Source organism: Parambassis ranga, chromosome 8, assembly GCF_900634625.1.
Source record: "Parambassis ranga chromosome 8, fParRan2.1, whole genome shotgun sequence".
In the NCBI taxonomy this organism is placed as follows: domain Eukaryota; kingdom Metazoa; phylum Chordata; class Actinopteri; family Ambassidae; genus Parambassis; species Parambassis ranga.
This window is the reverse complement of record NC_041029.1, coordinates 7,568,988-7,594,606: the sequence shown is the minus strand read 5'-3', so window position 1 is coordinate 7,594,606 and position 25,619 is coordinate 7,568,988. Positions and strand designations below refer to the sequence as shown.

The 25,619-nt window shown below is 46.8% G+C and overlaps 1 protein-coding gene and 1 pseudogene across 1 annotated transcript; one reads left to right on the top strand and one right to left on the bottom strand.

Moving 5' to 3' along the window:
* Positions 1 to 1,643: 1,643 nt before the first annotated feature.
* LOC114440121 (myosin phosphatase Rho-interacting protein-like) lies at positions 1,644 to 7,268 on the top strand. The gene is made up of 6 exons (XM_028412416.1): positions 1,644 to 2,057; positions 2,386 to 2,497; positions 3,219 to 3,378; positions 3,651 to 3,752; positions 6,229 to 6,278; positions 7,205 to 7,268. Exons 1-5 carry the CDS (start codon positions 1,937 to 1,939, stop codon positions 6,232 to 6,234), a joined length of 501 nt encoding a protein of 166 aa, XP_028268217.1. The 5' UTR covers positions 1,644 to 1,936; the 3' UTR covers positions 6,235 to 6,278; positions 7,205 to 7,268.
* Positions 7,269 to 22,185: 14,917 nt separating this feature from the next.
* Positions 22,186 to 22,260, bottom strand: LOC114440649 (uncharacterized; annotated as a pseudogene).
* Positions 22,261 to 25,619: the final 3,359 nt, after the last annotated feature.

Here is a 25,619-nt window from a genome sequence, read left to right as displayed (position 1 = left end):
CTCGATTATAGCCAGGACACAAACCACAAGAAGCAGCCACATGGTCTTTGATAAAGAAGATGAAAATGAAGTATGTGTCATTGTTGGTGCTAACCTGCTCTCTCTCTCTCTCTCTCTCTCTCTCTCTCTCTCTACAGGCCGACTTCAACCAGTCTGACCCTGAAGTTATTGAACATTTGAGTCAACCAAAGACCAAAGACATCCTGAAGACATCCAGGCTGTGCTGAGAGAGATGAGCACTTCCCTGGCTTCACTGGAGATGAGGTACATGAAGGAAGAGGGTGAAGGTCCAGTAGTACAAACCTGTAAAGCTCTGAAGCATCAGGGTGTTGTCCACTGAAAAAATGTCTTACTAGCTCATTTTAATTCCACTCAGGTGAGGCTGAACATGTAGCTTTGGGGCACCATGGCTGCTTAGGGCCTCTGCATTTAAATGCAGAGGCCCTAAACGATGTAAGGGGGGGGCGTTATGTTTTTCTTTTTTTTCCTTTTTGGTTTTTAGTCTAATCCACGCAAAGCTGATGTTTGTAAATCATAATGAGAGAGTGGATCGCCACATTTTGATGTGTATGACTGGAATTCTATCTGTTTCTTAGTCTCTTCTGCCACCTACTGGTCGTTTGGAATTAGAGCATTATGTCTAGTTGAAGTGATTCAAGATTCAAGAAGTTTATTGTCAAATGCACAACAGAGGTTACACTGAGCAATGAAATTCTTACTTTGCGAGTTCCCTTCACATGACTTTGTACACAACTAAGATAAAAGACAATAGACGTATTTTAGGCATAGTAACAATAAATAAAAATAAAGAATAAGCAAAAAATAAGAAACAAAAAATAAAATAAGCAAAATATGCTAGTGTGCAGTCCTTGCTTTCACACTCCTGAAGCGTCTGCCTGACGGCAGGAGTGTGAACAGTGTGTGCTGTGGGTGAGTGTGGTCTTTGATGATGTTGTGGGCCCTCTTTGGGACCCGGGCATTGTAGATGTCCTGTAGAGGTCGGAAGGCTGCTTCACAGATGAATCGTGCCGTTTTAATGACACGCTGGAGAGCCTTCCTGTCCTGGACGGTGCAGTTCCCATACCCATGGTGGAGTTTGTCAGGACGCTCTCCACTGTGCATCTGTAGAAGTTGCTGAGGAGTTTGAAGGATAATCCAAATGTCCTCAGCTTCCTGAGAAAGAAGAGTCTCTGCTGAGCCTTCTTGATGATCTGCCGCGTGTTGTGAGCCCAGGTGAGATCCTCACTGATGTTGGTACCGAGGAGCTTGAAGGTTTTCACCCTCTCTACCTGGGCCTCGTTGATGTAAAGTGGGGCGTGCTGGTCTCTCCTCTTCCTTGGGTCAATAATCATCTCCTTAGTCTTCTCAGCGTTTAAGGAGAGATTATTATTTTCCTGGCACCAGGACACCAGCTGAGCCACCTCCTGCCTGTAGGCTGCCTCCTCCAGTGATCAGCTCGATGACGGTTGTGTCATCAGCAAACTTGATGATGGACGTGTTACTCTGGGAGGGGACGCAGTCGTAGGTGAAGAGGGTGTACAGCAGTGGACTGAGCACGAGCCTTGGGGAGTTAATTCTCTTTCCTGCTTCCTGACTTTATTTCCTCTTCAGCAGTGATTTACATTCAGATTGGAACACAGAAAATACTGTTGAAGCTCCTGTTTGCTTTGTGTCTGCATGTTGTGATGCCTCCTGGTGTGACACTGTGTTTGCAGTCCCCATTACAGAGCTCCAGTTAATCAATAGAATCACATTAGACTTTGAGTTCAGCCGTTGTCTCCCAGTGGGCTTTACTTTCATCCATGTCTTCTCTCAGGTGGCGTCACTGAGGCAGCAGCTGGAGAATCTACAACAGGGGGGAAGAGGAGGACAGGGACTCAGGGGTGTGCGTGGTGGCTGCGGCCCTGAGGCACCCTGCAGCCGCAGCCTGGTAGCCATGGAGCGTGCTCATCGGCAGGCACTGGAAGAGCTGCAGAGGCAGCACGAACGCCACATCAAGGAGCTGGAGGCGGAGAAGGACCGGCTGCTGCTGGAGGAGTCCCAGGACACGGCACAAGGTCAGTCGACCAGACCGTCACTGCTGTAGCTGCAAATTTATAGAATATCTCTAGCTGGAGGCCCAAGAACACTCACTGTATGCTTAGTAAAACAGGAAGGTTTTAGGTTGAAGGTGCTTCCTGAGCCCAACTTGCTCCCATTTATCCAGTATTAGTAACATTTGTGTGGAAAAATGTTTTGTAAAAGAAGAACTGACAGAAAATGTGAATCTAAGGAGTGAAAAACATCCAAAAATGTCTTTGGCTCAATGATTCATATCTGAAAAAGTGTAACCCTGAGCTGTTCTCTGCTGGTCCTAATGAGGCAGTTACCATTATTGTGTTTCAGTGATGGAGGCTTTGAAGACAAAACACAAAGAGGAACTAGAGAGAGAGGTGGAGAAAGTCAAGAGGCTGAGCAGCGGCATGCTTGACTCACAGACTTTGCAAGCCCAACAGCAGTAAGTAATGTAAAATATACACATCTCCCAAACAAACTGACTCATTAAGGAGTTTGTGTAACACTTGAACTCTCCCGCTTGCAACTCTGTATCTTGTGCAAGCCATGAAAATAAATTCTCGGTTGTAGCTTGGCCCTCTTGTGTCAGTCCGTACGGGCCAGCAGTGGTAATTTATGTGAATAGGTCTTTGTGCTCGTTGGCAACAAAAGGGTTTTTCTGTGAAATGAAAAGGTTGAAGCCTCCGCAACAGACCAGAGTTCCTTGTTGAAGCGAGGCTGCTGAGTCCTGTTAGGCACTTGAGGAATGTAGAAGAATTCGGTCATGGATTAGTTTTCTTTTGTGAGCTTCACAAGGTCTTTGACACACACTGTCTGAGCGGCTGCTACTGGAACCCGCATTTTAGAGCTTATCTGAGTCGCTGGCTCTGCAGTTTTTCAACTCGCATGCTCTTCCTTATTTTTGTGGTCATTGGTTATACGCAGTGGAGATGTTTTATAACCTCAACAGGAAATACTCATGACAACACCAAGAATGTTCTGTTAATAAAGCCTCTTCAGACTATATACTTTACAAGCTTCAGAAGGGATTCAGTAACTTTTAAAACTCAACAGTTTTGTATGCATGAGAAAAGCAGCAAAAAAAGACGTATCACTCACCCCGTCACACCGTCTGTCGGTCTCACAAGCAGGATTTGAAACTTAACACCTGCCTCTCACTGCAGGACAGACACTCGGGCCCTGCAGAGAGAGCTGGCCGGACTCTCTGAACGCTACTCTCAGAAGTGTCTGGAGCTGAACCGAGCTGAGCAGAGTAACGCTGAGAGAGAGAGGGAGATCAGCCGCATGGAGAGAGACATGGAGCAGCTGAAGAAAGAGAACCAGGTGAGATTAAAAGAAGTTCTCAAACCAACAGGAAGGTTGAAACGGAACTCATCTACACGATGAAAGATTGTTCTCCTTTATGGTGCACTGGTTGGTGTAATGTTATACATTTCTGGTCCCAGATCGACCGTCAGTAGAACAGGGACAGGTGGGACGCTGCATACAGTATCTGATACTGATATGCTGCTGTCTGTGTGCGGACAGGGGGGGAAAACAGCAGCCTATGCCAACAAATTTAAAACTATTAAGACAAAAAACATCTTTCTCTTCAGGACTTGAAGGCCCGTTTGACGGAGGAGATTGTCCGAATGCGCTCAAACGTCAAAGATCACGGCTCAGAGGACGACAAGGACAGGACGCCCTGTGAACTGCAGGTAACTGCTGGCTGACAAACACAAACTGAGGGTGCCAGTTTGTTCAGCAAACTAAACATCCACAGCTTTCGTGTGGGGTGAGGGTGTGAAATGTTCTTTGCATGAGTAACATCCACATTTAATGCGCTGAAATGCAAAAACCTTTACTCCATTTATGCAACATTTTCTTTTAAAACAAGCTTCTGGGTTGAGCTGTGGTCTGAACAGGCAATGACACAGACACCCACATTCATTTCCTTAATTTGGTCTGGTCAGTCATGAGGTGTCCCTCTCTGATCCCTCGTAGCTATTTAAACCTAAATAAGTTACACATTATATTGGTCACGTGTGCAGGGAGGGGATTATTTCTGAAACTGAAAACAGATTTAAAAGAAAAGTTTACTAGTGTGGATGTAGAACAGGTTTGTTTATGTGAAACAGTGAGTGAGAATTTGCCAGCTCTATAGTCAAAGTCAGCTTTATATGTGCTGGACATACAGAGAATCGAAATTGCGTTACTCTCATCTCCACAACATATAACATATAAATAACAACTTAAGAATAAACATATAACTAAAGTGTAAAAAATGTACCTACGATGAGGCACACACAAAAATACAAGGCACAAAAATGAAGGCACAATGCAAAATCTTAATAGTGCAAGACAGATGTAAACAGTCCAGGGAAATTGTGTAATTAAGGACTTATTAGCAGCTTATATGTGACTGGTATGAGCCAACTAAGGTGCAAGAGAGTTCATGGGGTAAAGTGGCTGGTGCACAGAGTTCCTTGGGGGGGGGGAGAAAGTGTGGAGAGAGTTTAATACAGGCTCATAAGTATAAAATAAAGCCAGATTGATTTCTTTGAAAGCATATATTGATTTGTGTAAACATGCAGTTCAAACATAGTACAAAGGGCAACATTTTTTCTGTTCCTCAGAATAACAGACTGTGTTATCTGTGTTCATTGTACAAAAATATTCAGCATGACTCATGTGTCAGGATGTTTGTACACATATTCTAGACAAGTTAAAGCAGGTGGAGAAAATGCTTTTTTTTTCATTTTCACATTTCTGGTGACCGATCCCTCTGTGACCTGTTAAACCACGGGACCAGAGCCAGTGTTGTTGTTGTAAACTGGCACCATGTTGACGGAATGACACGGTGCTTGTATCGGCGTGTGCACAAGTGTTTGTAGATTTTGTCGTGTTTTTACTCTTCAAACAAATGATACTGATGTGTCACCCACAGAGGAAGCTGTAATTTCAGTCAGAGTTTCTGCACAGACTATAACTTCATTGTTTTTCCTCTCAGGTTCTTCTCAGGATGAAAGAAAATGAGATTGAGTACTTGCATAAAGAGATCCGCTGTGTGAGTGCACGTTTGGTCTAAAAACTGGAATATTTGTTGAGCGGCATGTCTTTTTTTTTTTTTATCAGGTGTTGTTGTAGATAAAACGTTCTTATTGTTTCAGCTTTCTGCCTGAGAAGAGCTACTGTCCTCTGTTTTCTGTTGTATAGCTGTTCAGTCATGTTTACTTTGTGGAAAAAAAAGTTTTTTAGGACGTGGGAGCTTATCATGTGCTGTAATTATTGTTATTTTTGTACCTGGAAACATTTTTGTGAATATAAAATTTGGGATTAAAACCAAGAATCCAGATTCCTGGCAGGCAGAATTGGAAAGAGAGTTCTGTGTGATTACAGGCAAATTCAGGCTCAGCCTTCTTTGAGGATGCTGCTGAATGAATGTCGTCCCACAAGCCACATCAGCTGAGGACTCTCAAGCTTCCCCTCCACATTTCCGGCATGTCCTTCATGTGCCACCGGCAGCACCATGACCAATGTTTGCATTGATGAGCCAATAATTATTCTGTTTATTATTGACCTTGTGTATTGTGATAAAAACGACTTATCTACCTGCCTTTTTGAAAACATTTTCATATTTAATGTACTGTAGAGTCTTATGTAAATTATACACATTTTTGCTATCAATAAAACACATTCTTTAGAAACACTCGACATTTATTCAGGGCGACACACACACATGAAAATGCATCATGGGATTTTTTTTTTCTTCTGTGACGTCAAAGGTGAAATTTGTAAGATTATTTTTAGTCAAAATGCTAAAAGCGTATCCATGTAATACCACTTTGTACCACTAGGTGGGATCGTAGTGGACGACAGTGTCCACTCTGATCTCATCAGAAGAACAGCGAAGAGAGATCGGCTTCACCTTTGTTCTATAATTTTAACCTTTTTTCAGTTTTTAGATGAGCAGGAATTTAGTAAAATACTTTGTAAACACAAAGATGGCGGACGCTCACGGTAAGTGGCTGTTGGAGAGCAGGGTTATCGGGAGAACTAGCTAAGGTTACTCTTAGCTTAGCATAGATGCTAGCGCAACATTTACTTTAAAATCATTGACGTGCATCAGGACTGTTTTCTTCATGTTATTAGACGTATTTCCGCCTTGATGTCTGTTGTCTGCCTCTCCTGCAGGGATGAAGCAAAGCGCAGGGTCCGGTGGAACCACGGAGACCCGCGTACACGTAAGTCTGCGCGCTGCCGCGACTTTAACCCGTGTTTAAAAAGCTGACAGTTCATTCTGAAGACACACATCTGTGTGACGGTGAAATAATAGAGCTCCTGCTGCCATTTTCCTATGTTTACAGACCATATCAGTGCAGCCCAATGGCACAAACACAGAGAAACAGATAGGTGAGAAATCCCCCAGTCCGACTAATCAATAACAGAATTTTAGAGCCGTAGGAGGATTTACGACTTTAGTACGTGCAGCCTACAAATCAGAAACTTTGTTAGTAGTGCTGTAGATCTCTGCATGTTTTTGCAGGACACTGTTGGTTTCTGTGCAGCCAAGTCACCACTAGGGGGTAGTAGAGCTCCACTAACGCTGTGTTATGGAGCCTGAAGACGCTGTTTTACTCCTCAGGTTTATTATGGAAACAATCATTTATTACAGTGATTAAAAAAACAGAAACTCAACAAATACACAAATCAGAGCTTGGATATGGCAGCATTTACAGGGGCAGAGAAACTGCTGTTACTCTCACCTTACGTTTTTTGCACATTTTGATATTCTGCTTTATTTTTATTAAAATATTCTGAGCAATTACATGTCTTCCTTCTGTGTATTTGGGTTTGTCTGTCAGTAAGATCAAAATCATGGACAAGTGCAAGAAGAGACAACTGATGGAGAGCTAAAAAAAACAAACACTAAAAGCTCCACAGGGACCCTAAACACCTCATTGTTTCAAGAAAAGGTGATGACACCAAACGAGTGCACAGGAGATGGATTAATCCCCCCCCCCCTTGTTTAAAATCGGTGTTTCGCACCTTTACGGCTCCTCTATCACCACAAAGGGAGGGGGTGGGAGGGAGGGAGCAGGAAAAATGTGGAGTTTTTTTTTGTTAGGTTCAAAGGTTGATGGTGGTCTGACAGGTTTTCACTTTCCAGGTTACAGCGATGGATGAACCAGCCAGGCAAACCATTAAAAAGCGGAGGCATTTGGGGCCCCCAGCACAAGGTGAGTAGCAATTAGAAGGTTTAAAAATTCATTTACAAATGACTAATTCGTAAATTAATTTAATTTCTGTGCTCATGTAGAGTCTGCTGCTCCTGCTCCTGCTCCTGCTGCTGATGATGATGATGAAGCTGCTGATGGTGAAGCTGATGCTGCTGGTGACGATTATTATCATGCTGCTACTACTGTTGCTGCTGCTGATGGTGACGATGATGCTGCTGATGATTATTACGATGCTGCCGGTGACTATTATGATCATGCTGCTTCTAATGATGCTGCTGCCACCACTACAAATGAGGCCCCTGCAACACAAGGTATGTGAGATCTGCTACATGTTTATAGTTCATCTGTTGATGAGGTACATTCCACTGAGTGACAGACAATCTTAACTGGACCAACGTTTCCCTGTTTTCCTGTTGATGATGAAGAGGAGTGCAGAAGCACTTGCTTCATCTGTGGCTATGCCAGGAAGCTACACACTGGTCATGCCTATTACAAAGGCTCATTCTTCTGTTATTATGAGGGATACTTCCCAAGCATGACCCCCATGCAGGCAGCGAAGCAGTGGGTAAGTTACTCCGAGCAAAGTGAGTCACCCACAGTTCCTCGTAGCACGCAGTGGAACAGAAAGAAGGGACAGGAAGCGGGTCGCCCGGAAAGGCCACACAAGCAGCACATGTGCAAGAAGTGTGGCCACATGAAAAAAAGTGCACTGGGACACAGCCAGTACAAAGGGGAGCACTTCTGTGCCCTCTTTGCTGGCAGGCGAGCAGACAAGTGGCTGGCTGAAAAACAGGACCAGGACATGTAGGAGAACGACTCACTCTTCATTGTGCTCTTGTTGTTTTTGAGGTTGTGGTGGTGGCATTTATTTTTGGTGGTTTTACAGCATTTTTTATAGCATTTGTGTGTTGTATTGGACAGCATTTCTTATAGTTCTTATTGTTATTTATTACCACAGTTTTCAGTGTGTAAAGTTCATTTTCTGTAAATAAACATTGCTTGATTAAACGTCGCCCTGGTCCTTTAAGAGAGACTGCCATGTTTATGTAAATTAGCCATGTGCGAAGTGAGTCACAACAACGGGTCGCAGACCACAAGGTCGTAGGTTCGATCCCTGGGCCGGACCAAAGAAATGGCGGATCAGCTGGGCTGTTATTTCTAAGCTCTAAATGAACCATTTGACGCTTTTTGTTAGTCACAGGAAAACAGAAGAAGAAGAGGCGAATGCAGCCGAGATCAAAGAGTCCAATGTGAGTAAATGTTTGTTATTGTAAGTTTTAATGAGGCATTGTTACATCACATCATTGGTTATTTTATTGTAGGCACCCTCTCTGGATAGTGTCCTCATGCCATGGCACAAGTCCTTGTGGTGTCTGAAAGAACTCACAAAAGTCTTTCCATGGGCTGCCCGAGACCTCCAGGCTCCAGTACATGTACGTTGCATCTCCCCATTAGCACACTTTAACAATCCTGTGCTACAAGATTTTTTTTAGTGTGTTTAACTTAAAAGCTGTTTGGCGTTTTGATAATAATGATACCAAAATGTGTACCTGCTTCAAACCAGATGGCTCGGTCAAATCTTTTTTTTTTTTGGCTATAGTACATGTCAGATAACAGGCCGCCTGGGTTGCGATGAGTCGCAGGGGGCGTGTTCTTCCTTAAGCCCCGCCCCCCGGTTGCTGATTGGGTTTTTTCCCCGGCTTCTTCCTCGGCATCTTCCACATTTTCGGGGAGGGGTCCGCCATCCAAGGTGCTGGTTGGTCAGTTCTACCTTTGCTGAGAGGCCTGATTGGTCCGTTGTACGTCGTATGCAAACACAGTGCGTTCATTTAAACGCGAACCGCAGTTTTTGCTAATTTTCGAGAAAGCGACTGGAAACTCCCAGAGAGCGATTGACCGCAGTACATCGGATATTTTGAGAGAGAGCGCTCGGTGAAATGGTGAGAGGATGTTCCTGAGTTATTACATTGTTGTAGTAAGTTATTCTCCGAAAGTTAGCCTGATGTACTTATTTTTTTATTATTATACAGTGTGCGATGGTCCTCGAATCCTGTTCCTTATAATTTCATTTAAATGGTCTGTGTTTTTATAACCAATTTATAGACATTACGCATGCGCAGCTTGTGTTATGTGTGGTTTTAATTTATGTCAAAGTCTAGCTATTCGATATATTTACAATGTCTTTTCGTTTTCAGGATCATTTCCCTGTTTTTAGATTTGAGCCCTCGTCCAGACAGCTGACCCTCAGGCCCTCACCCGAAGCACAAGAGGTGGCGAAGCGCTACAGGCAGCAGCCTCCACCGGTGTCCAACGTGAAGCCGGCCGCTGCTGCTCGCGCAGAGGCGGTCAGCAGGGTGATTGGGAAGCGGGGCGACCCAAGCTCTGACCTGCAGGTACTGGCTGAAACGGAGCTCCAGTTTGGCCAGTACAGAGGGAAGACCTTCCGCTGGCTGCTCAGCCACGATGTGGGCTTTGCAGCCAGCGTGGTGGCTCAGCGCCAGGATGAGAGGGACAGTGACCCGAACTTACGTTCGCATCTGCTGGAACACAAGGACTGCCTCGCCACCTATGCCATGGCTTTCCCGGCGATGGCGGATGCCATTAATAACAGGCGTAGGGTGAGCGAGGCAAGCGCGAGGACCGTTGACGGCACCCTTGTAGGGTTTGGGGAGCATGCACACCTCACCTACAAGGCCTTGTACAGATCCAGGAGCAGGGAATGCCAAGGGTAAGTGTTGCCCTGCGTGCTTGTCTGTGTGTGTGTGTGTGCACATGTGGAAGACGGATATAAGTAACACATTTGTTATTGTGCAGCTATGTGAGTTGGTTGAAGAAGATGCAGCCGGTGACCGGGACCAGGCTGCACTCCCTGCACCAATACATAATGGCGAGAGATGCTGAGAGGAGGGAAAGGCCCCCCAAGTCTCAGCCAATCCACGTGCTCCCACGTCCAGGTATATATGAAAAAAGATTTATAAAAGATATTAAATAAAGATATTAAGAACCGAACCGGGGACCAAACTGAGGAAGAAAGTAATGACATTTCTATATATACTTTACAGTTTCCTCAGACGCCCAGCCAGCAGCTTCCTCCAGCCAGCCTCCCTGCCCTGTTCCAGGCCCAGCTGTGGATCCAGCTGCCCAGCAGCAGTGGACTGGCAGAGAGGTATGCTTAGTGACTGCAGTTAGTTTTTATAGTTGTTGTGTCAGTGTTTAGCTTGTGCTTGGATGTTTTATTAATGAAATGATATCGTTTTAGCTTCTACCTAGTGGGTGGAGGGCCACGCTGCCCGAGGAGCAGCAGGACTGGGTCGGCCAATCACTGTTTCACCGGTCGGCCAGGGGCAAGATCGAGCTGAGGACAATCGGCAAGATGTGGTGGTTCCCGCCTGGCCCCCGGCCGCTGTATGCGGAGCCACCTGCCAATGCCCACCCGTTCTTCCAGCGCCCGTTCTTCCTGTGGTTGCCCTACAGGATCTGGGCGTACCCTTTGCAGTGTGAGTGCAAAGGGAGGCTGACGGGCGCTGGGCTGTACAAGACCGTCCGGAGGGTCTTGCAGTTGGACGGGTGGTACTTCATGGCGACCGAGTACCTGGAGTGCCGCGTCTGCAAGAAGAAGGTGCCGGGCTGGGCGCAGGCCGTCCTGGATCAGCTGGACGTCGCTCACCGGGAGGAGTTTCCAGCTGTGCTGTCCTACAAGTATGACATTTCAAAATCAGAATATCAACATTAACTGTTGATGGTGCTTTAAAGTGTTTGCTGACTTACTCAGAGTGCATTTTGTCCATTTTCGCCTGACCGATGAAACGGGAGTTGTGCTTCTTTCCCCCAGGATGGCATGTGACAAGGTGGTGCTGGGTCTGCTGAGGGACCGCAGCCTCGGCAACAGCCCCTCTCGGCTCCGCACCTACCTGCTGGAGCAGCACACCATGCAGTGGATGGATCGCTCCAGCCTGTACTTGTATGTGCTGGAGAAGCTGCAGGTGGACCCGCAGGTCTTGGTCCCAGAGATGTTCCCGGTGCCCAGCATTTACTGGCTGCTGAGAGTGTATGTGAGGGAGGCCTTGCTGAGGGCGCCAGAGAGCAAGGCCAGGATCACATCAGTCTTTGGGTCCATTCTAAAGATGAGTTCTACCAAAAAGGTGAGCAGCGTCGGCACTTTCCTGTCAGTGTTATCATTAGTGTAGTGTGGACACCTCGTGACAGGTTTCTGTGTCGCGCAGCTCACCAAGAAGCTCGCTGGTGGTGCCGCTGGGACAGCTGCCTGCGTGACGAATGTGGGCAATGAGCACGGGCAGGTCCTCATGTCCGTGCTCACTTGCATAGAGGGCGACGGCCTCATCAACATGGCAGCTGGGCTCATGCGGCGGTACCGTGAAGCCGAGGAGGAGCCCCCGAAGGTGCTCTATGTGGCCAATGACTGCTGCAGCACAGCGGGGCGCTGCAAGACAGCGCAGATGTTCCATGAGTGGAGGGACATCGTCATCCGCCTGGACGTCTGGCACCTGATGCAGCGCCTCGCCAGGGGTGTAACCAAAGAGAGCCACCTGCTATACGGCCTCTTCATGGGCAGACTGTCCTTCGCCATCTTTGAGTGGGACGCAGGCGACGTGGCGGCCCTCACCAGGGCTAAGCAGGCCGAGGCGGGGAGGACGTATGGCAGCGCCGAACCCACAGCCAAGGAGCTTGCCCGCCACTGCCGCCGGCGGACGAGGGGTACGGCTGAGGTGGAGAGGCTGATCCAGGAGCTGCTGGACAGCATGTGGGACGCTGTGGACTCACTCGGCGTCCCCCTGCTGGATCGTGAGCGGATGGAGGACATCTGGACCACGCAGCGCCGCCACATCAGCTGCATCCAGGACCCGCCAGGTGTGCAGCTGTACACCAAGACGGGGGAGATCACCAGAGGCGGCGTGCGTCTCCCTGTCTTTCGGTGCAGCAGGGGCTCTACATCACTGGAGTCATTCCACCTGCACCTCGCCCGCTTCATTCCAGGTAAGCCTCTTTCCAGTCTCCATCAGTGGCATGAAACTGGCCTAGAGTTCTGACTAACAGTGTTTCTCTCCTGTTTGCCAGGGACCTCTGCGAGTGATATACACTTCCAGGTGTACCTGCTGGAGGGCCTGATGCGGTGGAATGAAGACCGCGCCAGGGCAGCCACCGCAGGAGGACGAGAGATGGCGCTGCGCTGCTACAGTGCAGAGAGGCTGCAGCGCTTTGAGCGGCTGGCCCAGAAGTACATGGGAACGGTGCCGGTCATGGCTTACAGTCGGCTCAGACCGTACACAGGTATGTAATCTGAGCCCTGATTGTGAGATGTGCTTTGCCTCTGAGTTCAGTATCATCAGTCAGATCACGTGTGTCTCCAAACGTGTGCAGGGGAGCTAATAGGTGTGGAGTACCTGTACTCCCAGACCGGGGCTGTCCTGCAGCAGGAGCTGGACCCTGACGCGCCCAATGCGACTGCTGAGGAAGAGGCCGCCAGGTGCTTCGAGGAGGTGGAGCATGAGGAGAACCTGGTGCCCGAAGAGGAGTTGGCCCTCTCTCACCACATTGAGCTCCTGCAGGGCCGTGCGGCTGCGTCTGAAGAGGACACCTCCCTGGACGTGTAGCGGGCAGAGGAGGAGGGGACGAGTGCTGGGCAGCAGGCCGGGGAGAGTGTCTACAGATGCTTGTCTTTCATGGCTGCCAGTGGTCCAAGTGCTCCTGCTCCAGCTCGTGCACCACAGCTTTTCCCCCGTTCACTGTGACGGCTCCCCCTGCCTCCTCCACTGCCACTGCTGCCTCTCCAGCCTCTCTTCCACCTTCACATCCACCTCCTCCTCCTGGATGTTTTCAGTGTGCAATCTTCTACTGTAAGCGCTGTATATAGTTTGATATCGCTTGTTGTGTCATTTTTGGAAGTGCAAATATTACGCAGGCTGTTTTGTGTTTACACTTTTTAGTTTTTAGTTTGCAATGTCCTGCAATTTGATTTTAACACTTGTTTGCTCTTAACTGTTATGCACACGTCTTTTTCTGATTTTGCAAATTTGATTTTTTACTGTTTGACAGATTTTGGTACTATTTATAATTTAGATAATGCCGGTACTTTCAGCTTGATTTCGTATTTTACACTTTTATTTTTACTGTTTGACAGACTGTGTAGGACTATTTGTAGTATTCTTTATTTATTATATTGCTCATTCCAGTACTTTCAGCTTGTTTTCTTAGTTTGCACATTTCATTTTACTGTTATTAAAACATTCTTTTCGAGCAGTTACTTCCTTCTTCTCAAATTCTTCCTTCAGTGTATTTGGGTTTGTCTGGCAGGAAGATCAAAGCCAAGCATGAGTGCTAAAAAAGAGACAACTGATCCGCTGCTCCACAGGGTCCCTAAACACCTCATTGTCTCAAGAAAACACAGTTGATAGAGGTGACGACACTAAACGACTGCACAGGAGATGGATGTAAAAAGGGCCCCCCTTTCACACCTTTAAGGCTCCGTGGGAGGGAGGGAGGGAGCAGTGGAGTTTTTAAGGTGCTTCAAAGGTGCTTGTGTGTGTGTGTGTGTGTGTGTGTGTGTGTGTGTGTGTGTGTGTGTGTGTGTCAGACATTTCAGGTTTCAATGATGGAATCACCAGAAAGGAAAGCCGTGAAAAAGAGGAGTCATTTGGGACCCCCACCACAAGGCTAGTAGCTAAATACAGATGTCAAGGTTCAAATATTCGATTCACAAATGAATAATTAGTTAATTTGTAATTCTGTGCTCATGGATTCTGCTGATGCTATTCCTGACACCGCTGCAGATGATGTTGATGACGCCTATTACAAAGACTCATTCTTCATTTTGCTGTTGTTGCTGTTGTTGTGGTGGTTTTACCGACCGACTTTATCACAATAATGTTTCTTACTACACTTAAATACGTAACTTCAGTTTCTACTTCGTCTGTTGTCAGAGACGGCCCGCCGGCGGCTTGCTCCAGTCTTTCTCTGCCTGATTCAGACGAAACCACAAATCCAGATTCAGATGCCCAGCAGCAGGCTGGTAAAGAGGTATGCTTGAGGACTAAGTAGAGATCTTTATTGTTGTTATGTCAGCTTTTTCATCTGTTTAGATGTTGTCAAATGTAATATCATGTGCTGGAGCAGGAGCTTGACTGGGATCCTGGTACTCAGGATGTGAAAGTGGCCGAGGGAGAGGCAGAAGGAAGGAAGAGGGGCATGAGGAGAATCTGGTGCCATTTCATGCCTGTCTCATCACAGTGCGCTTCTTCAAGGCACAGAGCTCCCTGCTGCCTCCCCAGCTGTAGCAGGGCCCTCTGTGTCCCGAGTCCTCCATCCCAAGATGACAGCCCTGGGATGGAGGTGGAGCAGGCTGAGGAGGAGGATAAGACTGTGAGCACTACAAAGGCCTGTTTTCCTCATTCTCTCTGAGGGTCAGCTGTGTGTGAACACACTGTAAGGATTAGTCAGTCATGTCTGTGCTTTGCATGTGTTTGTTGGGCCAGATGGTCACGTGGCTGCCGTCAGGTTGCCGATCTGGCCATGGCTCTGGTGGAACTGCGTCACCATGCGTTTGTCACGCATCAGCAGGCTGCAGAGATCATCAGCCTGTGCAACAAGCTTTCCCACTGCGACAAGCCATATCACATACCAGCCATGTACAACCCATACTTACCATTCAGCCCTTCAATCCACTCAACAAATACTTCTGCATGGTGCATATTGTTTATGTCATACCACCCTGTGTGCAGCACTATCCTTGGCCAGGGGGCAGGAGCTGCCACCTCTCCAAAGGCTCCTTCAGCTCTGCCACCTCCACCAGACTGATGCCAAAACACTTGCTAATCAGCGCACCCTGTCACAGTGGTAAGACCTGTTTATTTATTTGTCTCTTTATTCTGTCAATCACATTGTCATGGTTTTCCTCTGAGGTTCAATCAGCGGAGGAAGGACAGGGTGTATCGTATCAGCTTCACTTCCACAGCTCCCCTTCCTCCTCCTGCTCCTTCCACCGCCACAGCTGGACCGTCCACAAACAGTTTGTGTTTGTCGTACCACAGCTTGGAGGAGAAGAGTGCACGAGGAGAGGGTGCAGCGTGCACGGGAGGCAGGGCGATTTCTAGCACCTTACTGGAAGTTTTTGCAATTTGACTTTCGACACTGTGGGCAGCGGAAAACAAAAGAGTATAGGCACACTTTCTACAAGGCATACAGGTGGTTCTGTGTGAAGGCTGAAGGGAGGTCTGTGGAAGAGTGGCTGGCAGAGAAGAGGAGGGAAGAAGCCGCAGCCTCAGCCTCCTCCATCCAGACCCAGATTCCAGGACCCATCCTCCATGCTCTTTCTTGTCTTTCCTGCCTCTGTTCCACCTCTAGCTCCACGTCCTCCTTCGTTTTTCTCTGTTTTTCATGTGTAGGTTCCTGCTATGCACAAACCTTACATGCAGCTACCTCACAGATTCCTGGCTCGGCTGTTTGTTATATTCTGCATAATTACTGTGTAATGTGAAAGCTTTTACTTACCTGTGCCTCAGAGACCTCTCCTCCTGTTTGCTGAAAGAACAATTCATGTGTAAGCAGCTATTTTCTGACCTTGTCCTGTGATTGGCTGTTATGTTATGACACTGAGATTCATTTACCTTTTACTAATTTGTTACTTACTTTTAGTACTTTATATCCTAATGTGCAATGTTGTGCACTTACCTTTCATTGACTAGTTGTTAGTATTTCTATATTAGAAATAGTGTTTTATGTTTTGTTTTAAATAAAAAATAAGCTAGTAAGGTTTCTCTCTTCAGTGTATTCAATGAAACCTTTCTGTTTAACAAGGCCTATAGCTTGTGTGATCCATAGTGTGATAGGACCAATAGGCATGGCTTCAGATATTTTGTAGATATGGCTTCAGGCACAGTTAGCATAGGACCGACTATCTGGCTCTTGTGTAATTGACTTAATGCTGTTTAAGCTGCATTATAAATAAATGCAAAACTCAGTATTAATTTTCAGTATTATAACAACAACCTGGCATGTTTGTCATGTAATGTATGATGTTTGCTGCATGTCTGTTCTGTCTACGTCTTCTTCTTGTTTACCCGGCCGGCCATCAGCAGCAGGGTCCCCCCTTATGAGCCGGGTCCTGCTCCAGGTGTCTTCCTGTTACAGGTCAGTTTTTTCTTGCCACTATCTGCTTTTTGATTGTAAAAGATGCTAAATACATTTCAACCTCTGTATGTGTAGTGCTCCCTCTAACATTGTGCTTTGCCAATGTGTCTTTGTTATATGTGTAATATTCATTGTGTGGTCTCCAGTGTTTGGACTCAGATTAATACCAGTGTTTTGTGTCTGTGCTCAGGTAGTGTGACACCTTCCATGATGGTGAACCGTGTGCTGCTGCAAAGAAGGGGGCGCCATATACTCAAAGTTGATTAAACTAACACAAATCAGCTGTACTGAAACCAGAAGAGAGTTAACATGTGAACTTTTGTTTGTTGAAATTCCTTAATAAAACGGACGCCTGTACTTAAACCAGAAACTGTGAGTTTTCCATCTGAGGGAAGTCAGAGTTAACATTTAAAACTCCTTAATAAAACGGACCCCAGGTGCAGGAATAAACAGCGTCTTTTAGAGCCATAACAACTGTGAATGTTCTGCAGTGTTTAATTATCATAGTTCAGCTTGAGCTTAATGAAATATTGTTAGATAATAAAGCAATGCTTGAATAATTTGGACAAAGGTTGCTGTATAAATACAAGTGGTGGTGATTGACAATGTTGTGGAACATGGTGCCGAAAACCACAACATATCAACAAGTGTCTCTGATCTGCATTGGTCTATGCATAATAATAATAATAATAATAATAATAATAATAATAATCACTAGAAATTCAGTTTGTTTTACTCCTATTTGAATATTGAATATATATATATTTGTTTGAAGGATAAATATTGTTCATAATGAGTGAACTTCTTTACATTTTGGAGAAATCAGGTAGTATTTTGTGCGAATAGTCGCTATTTCAGACTTATGATCTTTAAAAGTGAGCTTTTTGTTATACCTGTATAATATATAATATACAATATATAAGTACTTAAGAAATATAGTCATATTCGTCATTTATTAGGTGTAAATCATCTATTTTCACTTTATGTAATTTTGGAGTTGGTATATGCAACATATTTTTAATTACTTGGATAAAGACTTGGGATATTCTGTGAAACGTTCTTATAGATCTCATCAAAACAATTCAAATTATATCAGAATCAGAATCAGAATCGTGTTTATTGCCATGTAAGTGAAGGGGGTTCACATTACTAGGAATTTGCCTTAGTGATTGGTGCATACAAAGAACATATAATAATTAACATGAAATAAGATAAACTAAGATAAAATTAAGTAAATAAACTAAAGTAAGGCTAAATTGACGTGACATAACAATTTATTTAGCATTTAAATCCTTTAAATCAATCCATCCATAAGGTGTATAACAGACCAAATATATTTCGGCAACCAGTCGTCCATATTGCCTACCGCTAGGTGGAGCAGTAGCTGTAACTACTGCTCGTCAAACTGAAGTCTCAATTTAAAAATTTGGAAAAGGAGGAAAATGAGGAACGCTTCACGAATTTGCGTGTCATCCTTGCGCCTTTGGGACAGGCTTCCTCTCTCCACCCTGTTACACCTTTGTGTTACACTTTAGGCCACACCCCCTTGTGCCCGATTGGCTACGGCCACCCCGTGACTGTTCCAATTCGAAGTGTAACGCTGGTCCCTCCCTCCTGGCCCGCGGTTGGCCAACTCCAGTAGGTTGCACGCGCTATTGGTCGTGTTTCACTTTCCATGCAAATTTCGCGGAGTCGCGTTCAAGTGCCGGCCGCCGCGATGGCCGCACAATTCTGCGTCTACGATCCCGGAGAGCGAAGTTGGAAGAGGGACTTGAACGTGTCGTCCTCTGCTATCCGCGAGAGAAAGAGAGAAAGAGCATCTCCACTTACTTTTTCCAACAACAAACACTTTTATTCGTTGAAATGGTACGTTAATTTTTCTTTGTTAATGTAGTACATACTTATCCGAAAGTTAGCTTAATGCCGTATTTCCCTTTGCTCGCTAGCGATTAAACGATTCACGTTTGTGAAGAAAAAATTTTTAAAAATCCCATTTCGGGAAAGCAACCTTTTTTTCCCAGTACTTATCACTAACTACTTATTAAATGTAGTCATTTTCCGAAAGTTAGCAAGCTTAGTGAACGATACTGCACTGTACTGTACTGTACTGTACTGTGTGTGTGTAATGTAAAACTCGAGTGTCGCGTGGCGCGACGGCCCTACTGTGATAGTACTAAGTAATAAATATGTAGTAGTAAAGTGTAATAATGAGTTTGTGAAAAAAAATTGTAATTACCGTGTCCCTGCTTTTATTTTAGATTGTTTAACATGTGTAGATATTGTTGTGATTAAGGTGTTCTTGTATTTGTTTCATATTGAAAAATGTGTGGCTACTAGATGTATTCAGAGTGTATATATATATATATATATATCTATAAATAATAATCTTTTTAATTTCTCCCCAGGATCATTTTCCAGTGTTCCGGCTTGAGGCCACCTCCAGAGAACTGACCCTCAGGCCCTCACAGGAAGCACAGGAGGTGGTGAAACGGTATAAACAGCAGCCACCATCCGTCGCCATCTTGATTTCTCCCACTGCTGCCCCGTGCAGAGGCGGTCAGCAGGGTTGTGGAGAAGACCCCGACGTGCCCGATGTGCCTGTGGCAGAGGGAGAGGGCGACGAGGGCTTCGGGTTGGTGGAGCATGAGGATGACCTCAGGCCCGAGGAGGACTTGGCCCTCTCCCACCACCCCGCGCTTATGCGGGCCCCAGCTGGGTTGTACGCTTCCTCCCAGACGGAGGAGGAGGAGGAGGGGGGAGGCCTGCAGCAGGCAGGGGAGGACGAGTCTGTAAGTACTACAACTGTCTGCTCTTCCACATTGTGTCTGTATGGAGGGTTGTGTGTGTGTGACAGGGGGAGAGAGAGAGAACTGTAGAGAGAACTGGAGACACTCATGACTCATTTCTGTGCTTTGCATCTTTTTCCCAGGGCGCTGAGGGTCCAGATGGGCGGCCTGGCTACCGATAGGTGGTTGAGCTGGCCATGGCTCTGGTGGAGCTGCGCAACCACGCCTTTGTGACCAACACACAGGCCAGGGACATCATTGCCCTGTGGAACAGGCTGTCTGACCAGGACAGAGAGCCAGTGCAGTTTGCGCCGAGCCACCAGGACAGGCTTGTCAAAGGCCGGTTTAAAGTCAGCCAACGCCTGAGCCACACTCCAGGCAGGGACAGCATCAGGCGGTAAGCACTTGCAACCCACCCACCCTTAGCGTTTACCACATGCAATCCAGTCAACAAATACTTTTGCGTTGTGCGCATTGTTCACATCACACTGTCTTGTGTGCAGCTGTGCCATGGGCCAGGGGGCGGGGGCTTCTCAGTCTCCAAAGGCCAGCAGACGTGTAGAGGCCATCATGCTCCACCAGGCCGACGCCCGGACCATCGCGCACCTGCGCATCAACCGCTGGGGCGCCATCATCAGGGACTACAACCAGATACAGGACAACATCTTCAACTGTCCAACCCTGGTGGGGGCCACCAAGCTCCAGCTGTACGACGTCAACCAGCGCACGCTCTCACTGTGGTAAGATTAAATATTTGTATATAAAAAACACATATCTGTTTATGTGTGTCTTGATGCGGTCGCTCACACTGTCACATTCTTCCTCCCAGGAACATGCAGCGGAGCAAGGCCAAGGCGGCTCATGTTGCCAACCTGGCCTCCCTGCCGGCGACCGCAGCACAGTCGGCAGCTGAGGTGCTGAACCCGGCACAGACACTGCAGCAGGAAGCGAGGACCCACAGCTCTCTGTTTCAGCCCAATGTGCCTGCAGATCTGTCCGGTCTGGCAGTCACGCGCAGAGGACCACTGTCGGAGGCTCTATACAGGCGCTTGACTGCCATGGCTCCCACAGCTCTGTCCCCTGCCACAGCTCCATCCCGTGCCACAGCTCCTCCAGCTCGTGCACCATCCGCTGCCACAGCTCCTCCAGCTCCAGCTTGTGCGCAGTCTGCTGCCACAGCTCCTCCAGCTCCTTCTCCTTCCGCTGCCACAGCCTTTCCGCCATTCATGGGGAGGACTAAGCCTGCCACAGCTTTCCCACCATTTGCTGTGAGAGGTTCCCCTGCCTGCCCCCTCTGCTGCCGCCGACACAGCTGGGTATTCCAGGACCACAGCTTGGCGGATGAAAAAACGTGAAATGGGGAGGTAGCTTGCACTGGCGGCGGGGGACACTGCGAGGCCGTATCGACGGACAACGCACTTTAACTGTCGCGACTGTGGACTGCCAAAGACCAAGCAGTACGGACACACCAGCTACAGGAAGTACGGTTGGTACTGTCCTGTGAGGGAGCAGCAGAGTGTGGAAGAGTGGCTGGCACAGAAGAAGATGGAGGAGGCTGCAGCTGCTGCCACTCTTACACCTGCTGACCAGCCTCCACCACCTCCTCCTCCTCCTCCTCCTCCACCTGCTGCTCCTACACTGTAATGTTCCTTTTTCTATTGTTTTGTGTTTGAGTTTGCTGTGTGTGTGTGTGTGTTCTTTGCACTTTAGATTTTAGTGTGCACTGTTTTGTATATAGTTTGATATCACTTTTGTGTGCACTGTTCTGTAAATTATGTATATAGTTTGATATCGCTTGTTGTGTTATTGCTCTTCATTGTAGGAAGTGATTGCTATGCAAATATCTTGCAGGCTGTTTTGTGTTTGCACTTTTATTTTCTGTTTTCAGTTTGCATGTTACTTAAAACTTACTTTTTTATTATTTTGCACAGTCCAGTACTTTCAGCTGGCTTTCTTGCTTTGCACATTTGCCTTTTGACTGTCTGACTGACTTTGTGCTACTATTTACAGTTGACTTATTTATTATTTTGCTCATTCCTGTTGGTCCTGTTTCTTGGTTTGCTATTAAAGCACTCTTTTAGCACTTATGCTCAAGTTGTTCATTCTGTCTATTGGGATTTGTCTGGCAGGCGGATCAAAACCAATGACTAGTCTTGGAAAAGACAGAGGACAGGGTGATGTGATATCACAGCAAACGACTGCAGGAGGTGGATCGAAAACACATCATTGTCTCTGTACGACACTTTGACGACTGCGCAGGAGATGGGATTAAAGGGGCCCCCTGTTTACAGTTGCTCTTTCACACCTTTACACCTCATGTAAATAAGCAAGTCAGAGACCTCCCTTTGTCTATGGATTGATGAAGTGGGTGGGGGGAAGGGTGCAGTTTTGCTATTGAGTTGAGGGCCACAAAGACTGCTGGGGGGGGGGGGGGGGGGGGGGGGGGTCAGGGTCACACTCCATTTTCAGGTTTCACAGATGGAAACACCAGCCAGGAAAGCTGTGGCAAAGACCGGGTGTTTGGAAGACCCAGCACAAGGTGAATAGCAATTACAGGTGTTACAGAGGTTTAAAAATGAATTACAAATGAAGAATTACACAATTGATTTTTATTTCTGTCTTAATGTAGAGTCTGCTTCTGCTGCTTGAGATTTTTCTTTTTATTCATAATAAACGTCTAACACAGTGCGCTTCCGCCTCTTCCTTTAAGACGGCGTCATATGCAAATTAGCCATGTGCGCAGGGCCGGGCCAAAACAACGGGGCGGTGGGCTGGTCGATCGGCGATCCACGGATCTTTTGATCTTCTGAGTCGGCCCGGCGGGTCGCCCGGCTCGAGCGGACGGGGCGGACGGGGCGCCGCGCGCGGGGTCCCGGCCGGCCCGGGGCCCCGGCAGGGGCGGCGCGGGGGCCCGGGCGCGGGCCGCGCGGCCCCCCGCGCCGCGGGGGCCGGCGGGGGCCCCGACCGGCATAAACGTTGCCCTTCCTTTGCGCAGGGGCCATGCTAATCTTCTCTGTATCGTTCCAATTTTAGTATATGTGCTACCGAAGTAACACGAAAATAAACAGTACTCTGCATGTATATATACTCCGCCTTTTTATCGGCGGTCTGACTCATGGTGTCGACATTCTGACCTTAACTAGTGCTTTAATTGGGTTTAACTGGGTTTATATCGTCAAAGAACGAACTACAACATCCACCTTGAAGAACACCTCCCTTCCTCCTTCACTCCACCGCCACTCCACCGCTCAGAACCTCTCTCTCTCTTTTATACCCTTCAGAACCGCGCAAGGAATTCTATCTGTTTCTTAGTCTCTTCTGCCACCTACTGGTCGTTTGGAATTACAGCATTATGTCTAGTTGAAGTGTTGCGATGTAGTGCGTTTATTTATTTATTTTAACATAAACCTTCCAGTTTATTAATCCAGTTTATCGTTAGAAAAAGACGCAGCAAAGCTTATAAATTATCAGTATTTTGATATTTATTACACCGGTTGCACAATAACGTTGTTACATTATAGAATAAAGTCTTCTTCAGAATAGTTTATGTAAGGTTTAATACGAAGAACATGAATATACAAAATTAAGATTAAGATAAACCTTTGTTAGTCCCACAACGGGAAAATTGCATATGTAAATTAAAAAAATAATTCCATTTTTTTTAATGGAGCAAATAACATTCTTCCACCATTTTTCAGTCAGATTTAAAACGGCACAATAAATGTTGTCATCACAAATAGGTTTGTATAATAGATGTATTAGCTGGTTTAATTTATAAAACATCTATCGTGTGGACGGCGTTGGGTGAGCTGGGTGCAGCGTCTGAGCAAAACCACGAGGTGGCGCTGTTTCCCTTCACAAACGTTTCCTTCTCCACATGTCTGCTGCTGCAAACGCTGGGAACATGGCGTCGGCCCTCGGTCGCCTGGTCCGGCTGTCGGCTCGCTGCTCGCCGCTGACGCCTTGCAGGAAGACGGTGACACCGAGCCGGACAGCGGTGACCACGTCCTCCGGTGCCATCCTGCCCAAACCCAAGAAGGTGAGAGCAGATTTGTGTTTGCAGTGACACAGGAGGGAAAGAAGGCGTCCCTCCTGAGACGTGTGTTTAACAGTCTTCCTCACAGCTGAACTAACTGAGTTGTTGTTATACTGCGGGGGTTGTGGTTCTGCTTCTGTTGGTCTGCACGTTCTGCTGAACAGGAGAAGTGGGTCGATTCCACAAAAACACCTGAACACTGGTATATTTATAATATTATATAAGTAACACAACAGAGTGTGTGTATATATATCTATATAGGTATATACAGTCTTAAAAAGTTGCAAAAGTTTGGGCACCCCTTAGGAAAATCACTGCATCAGCTTTTGAAGCAGCAACTTTATTTTTTCAGCTCAGCTCAGCATAACATGGTGGACACGCCACCAAATGTCACAGTAGGCCATAAGTTCCTCTCATGGAGTTCAGTGTGTGGTTTCCACCATGCATACCTCCTCTGGTTGTGACCAAAGAACTCTATCTCAGGCTCATCTCACAGTATTTCTTTCCAAAATGCTTCTTTCTTGTCCAGATGTGCTTTTGCATACCTCAGGTGCAGGTTCATACCTCGATGAAGATAACAGTAATCAGACGTACAGCCACGTTTCCTTGGTATTGTACTCTTCATAAGGAGTTTTTTGGACCGCTCTTAGTCTGACCCATCACCCAGGACCTGTTTGCCTTGGGAGACCCTGCTGGGGGCCCCTGATAACATAGCTCCTAGGCCCAGCAGAAGATGTACTTCCTGCGGCAGCTGAGGAAACTCAAGGTGCCAGCCAGAATGATGGTCCAGTTCTACACGGCCATCATTGAGTCCATCCTCACATCCTCCATCACAGTGTGGTACGCTGGGGCCACTGCCAGGGACAGGCACAGACTGCAGTGTGTTGTGCGCTCTGCTGAGAAGGTGATCGGCTGCAGCCTGCCATCTATCGAGGACCTGTACGTCTCCAGGACTCTGAGGCGTGCAGGTCGGATCACAGCTGACCCTTCTCACCCTGGACACGGACTCTTTGAGCCACTCCCCTCAGGCAGGAGGTTACGGTCCATTCGGACCAGAACCTCGCGCCACAAGAACAGCTTCTTCCCCTCTGCTGTTGGACTGTTAAACTGTAATTAATGCACTGCTCTGCACTGTCACTTCAGAAGGTCACTTTAGTATAGTCACGGCACAATGACGACTATTTGCACTGTTTACTCCAACTTGCACTACTTGCACACGAGTACCACCTCACCGACCCATGTGGTACCTGTTACATTATTACATTATTACACTGTTCCATTCGTTCATATAAGGGTCTATGTTTACCATTTCATCCGCCAAGTATTTTATGTTCTGTTCATTGTATGTCTGTTACGCCATGTCTGTCATGTAAATTTAGCCTTACTGTAGTTTATTAACTTAATTTTATCTTAGTTTTTATCTTATTGCATGTTAATTATTATATGTTCTTTGTATGCACCAATCACTAAGGCAAATTCCTAGTAATGTGAACCCCCTTCACTTACATGGCAATAAACATGATTCTGATTCTGATTCTGATTCTATTATTATTGTCTCTGCAGCCTCAATTGTTTTTTATAGAACAGGAGTGTGAGGAGTTCCTCCTCTTCTTTCTTATTGGCCTTCTCATGCTTTATCTGTTGTCTCTGCAGCCTCTTAGCCTTTTTCAGCTGCTCCTAGAGGACTCCTTTGTGAGGAGTTCAGATGTTGCGTCCTCCTCCTTTTGGACCTCCATCTGTCTGGAGAGCTTTGTTTTCAGCCGTCAGGGAGTTGATGGGGTTCTGCTGTTCAGACACCTTTGAAGAGGGCTCGTCGTTACTGTCCTTGAGCAGTTTTACCTGTTCCTCTTGCTCATGAGGAAGAGGCTGAGCCTTCTGTAGGCTTTCCTTTGTAGCCTGCTGCTCAAGTTTCAGCTCCTCTTCCAGGGAAGACTTCTCCTCTGCCAGTTTGTGGATCAGACCGTCTTTTTGCAGGACAGTCTGGTCGGCCTGGTCCAGGACAGCTTGCAGAGTGAGTACCATATTTAATAACTCCACACGTTCTTTAGTTCGTTGGGTCATTTCGTGCCCAAGCTCCTTGCCGACGGCTTGAGTTTCCGCGTTGGCCTTGTTCAGCTGCTCCTCTAAGGAAGACTTCTCCTTCTCCAGTTTTTGGATCAGACCGTCTTTTTGCAGGACAGTCTGGTTGGCCTGGTCCAACTGTGCCTGAAACTGTTGAGCCAATGTTTCAGTCTGTTTCTGCTGGACTTCCAGAGACTGCTGCAGACAGATGATGTCTGCTTCCCTCTCTGACAGCTTGTTCTGAAGGTCTTCTCTGTCCTTTTGAAGTTTCTGTCTTTCCTCCCGTTCTCTCTTGCCTGCATCAGCTGCCGCTGTCTT

Coding starts and splice junctions, on each gene's coding strand:
- LOC114440121 (XM_028412416.1), top strand. CDS start 1,937: ATGGAGCGTGCTCATCGGCAGGCACTGGAAGAGCTGCAGAGGCAGCAC. Junction 2,058..2,385: donor GTCCCAGGACACGGCACAAG/GTCAGTCGACCA, acceptor ATTGTGTTTCAG/TGATGGAGGCTTTGAAGACA. Junction 2,498..3,218: donor ACTTTGCAAGCCCAACAGCA/GTAAGTAATGTA, acceptor CTCTCACTGCAG/GACAGACACTCGGGCCCTGC.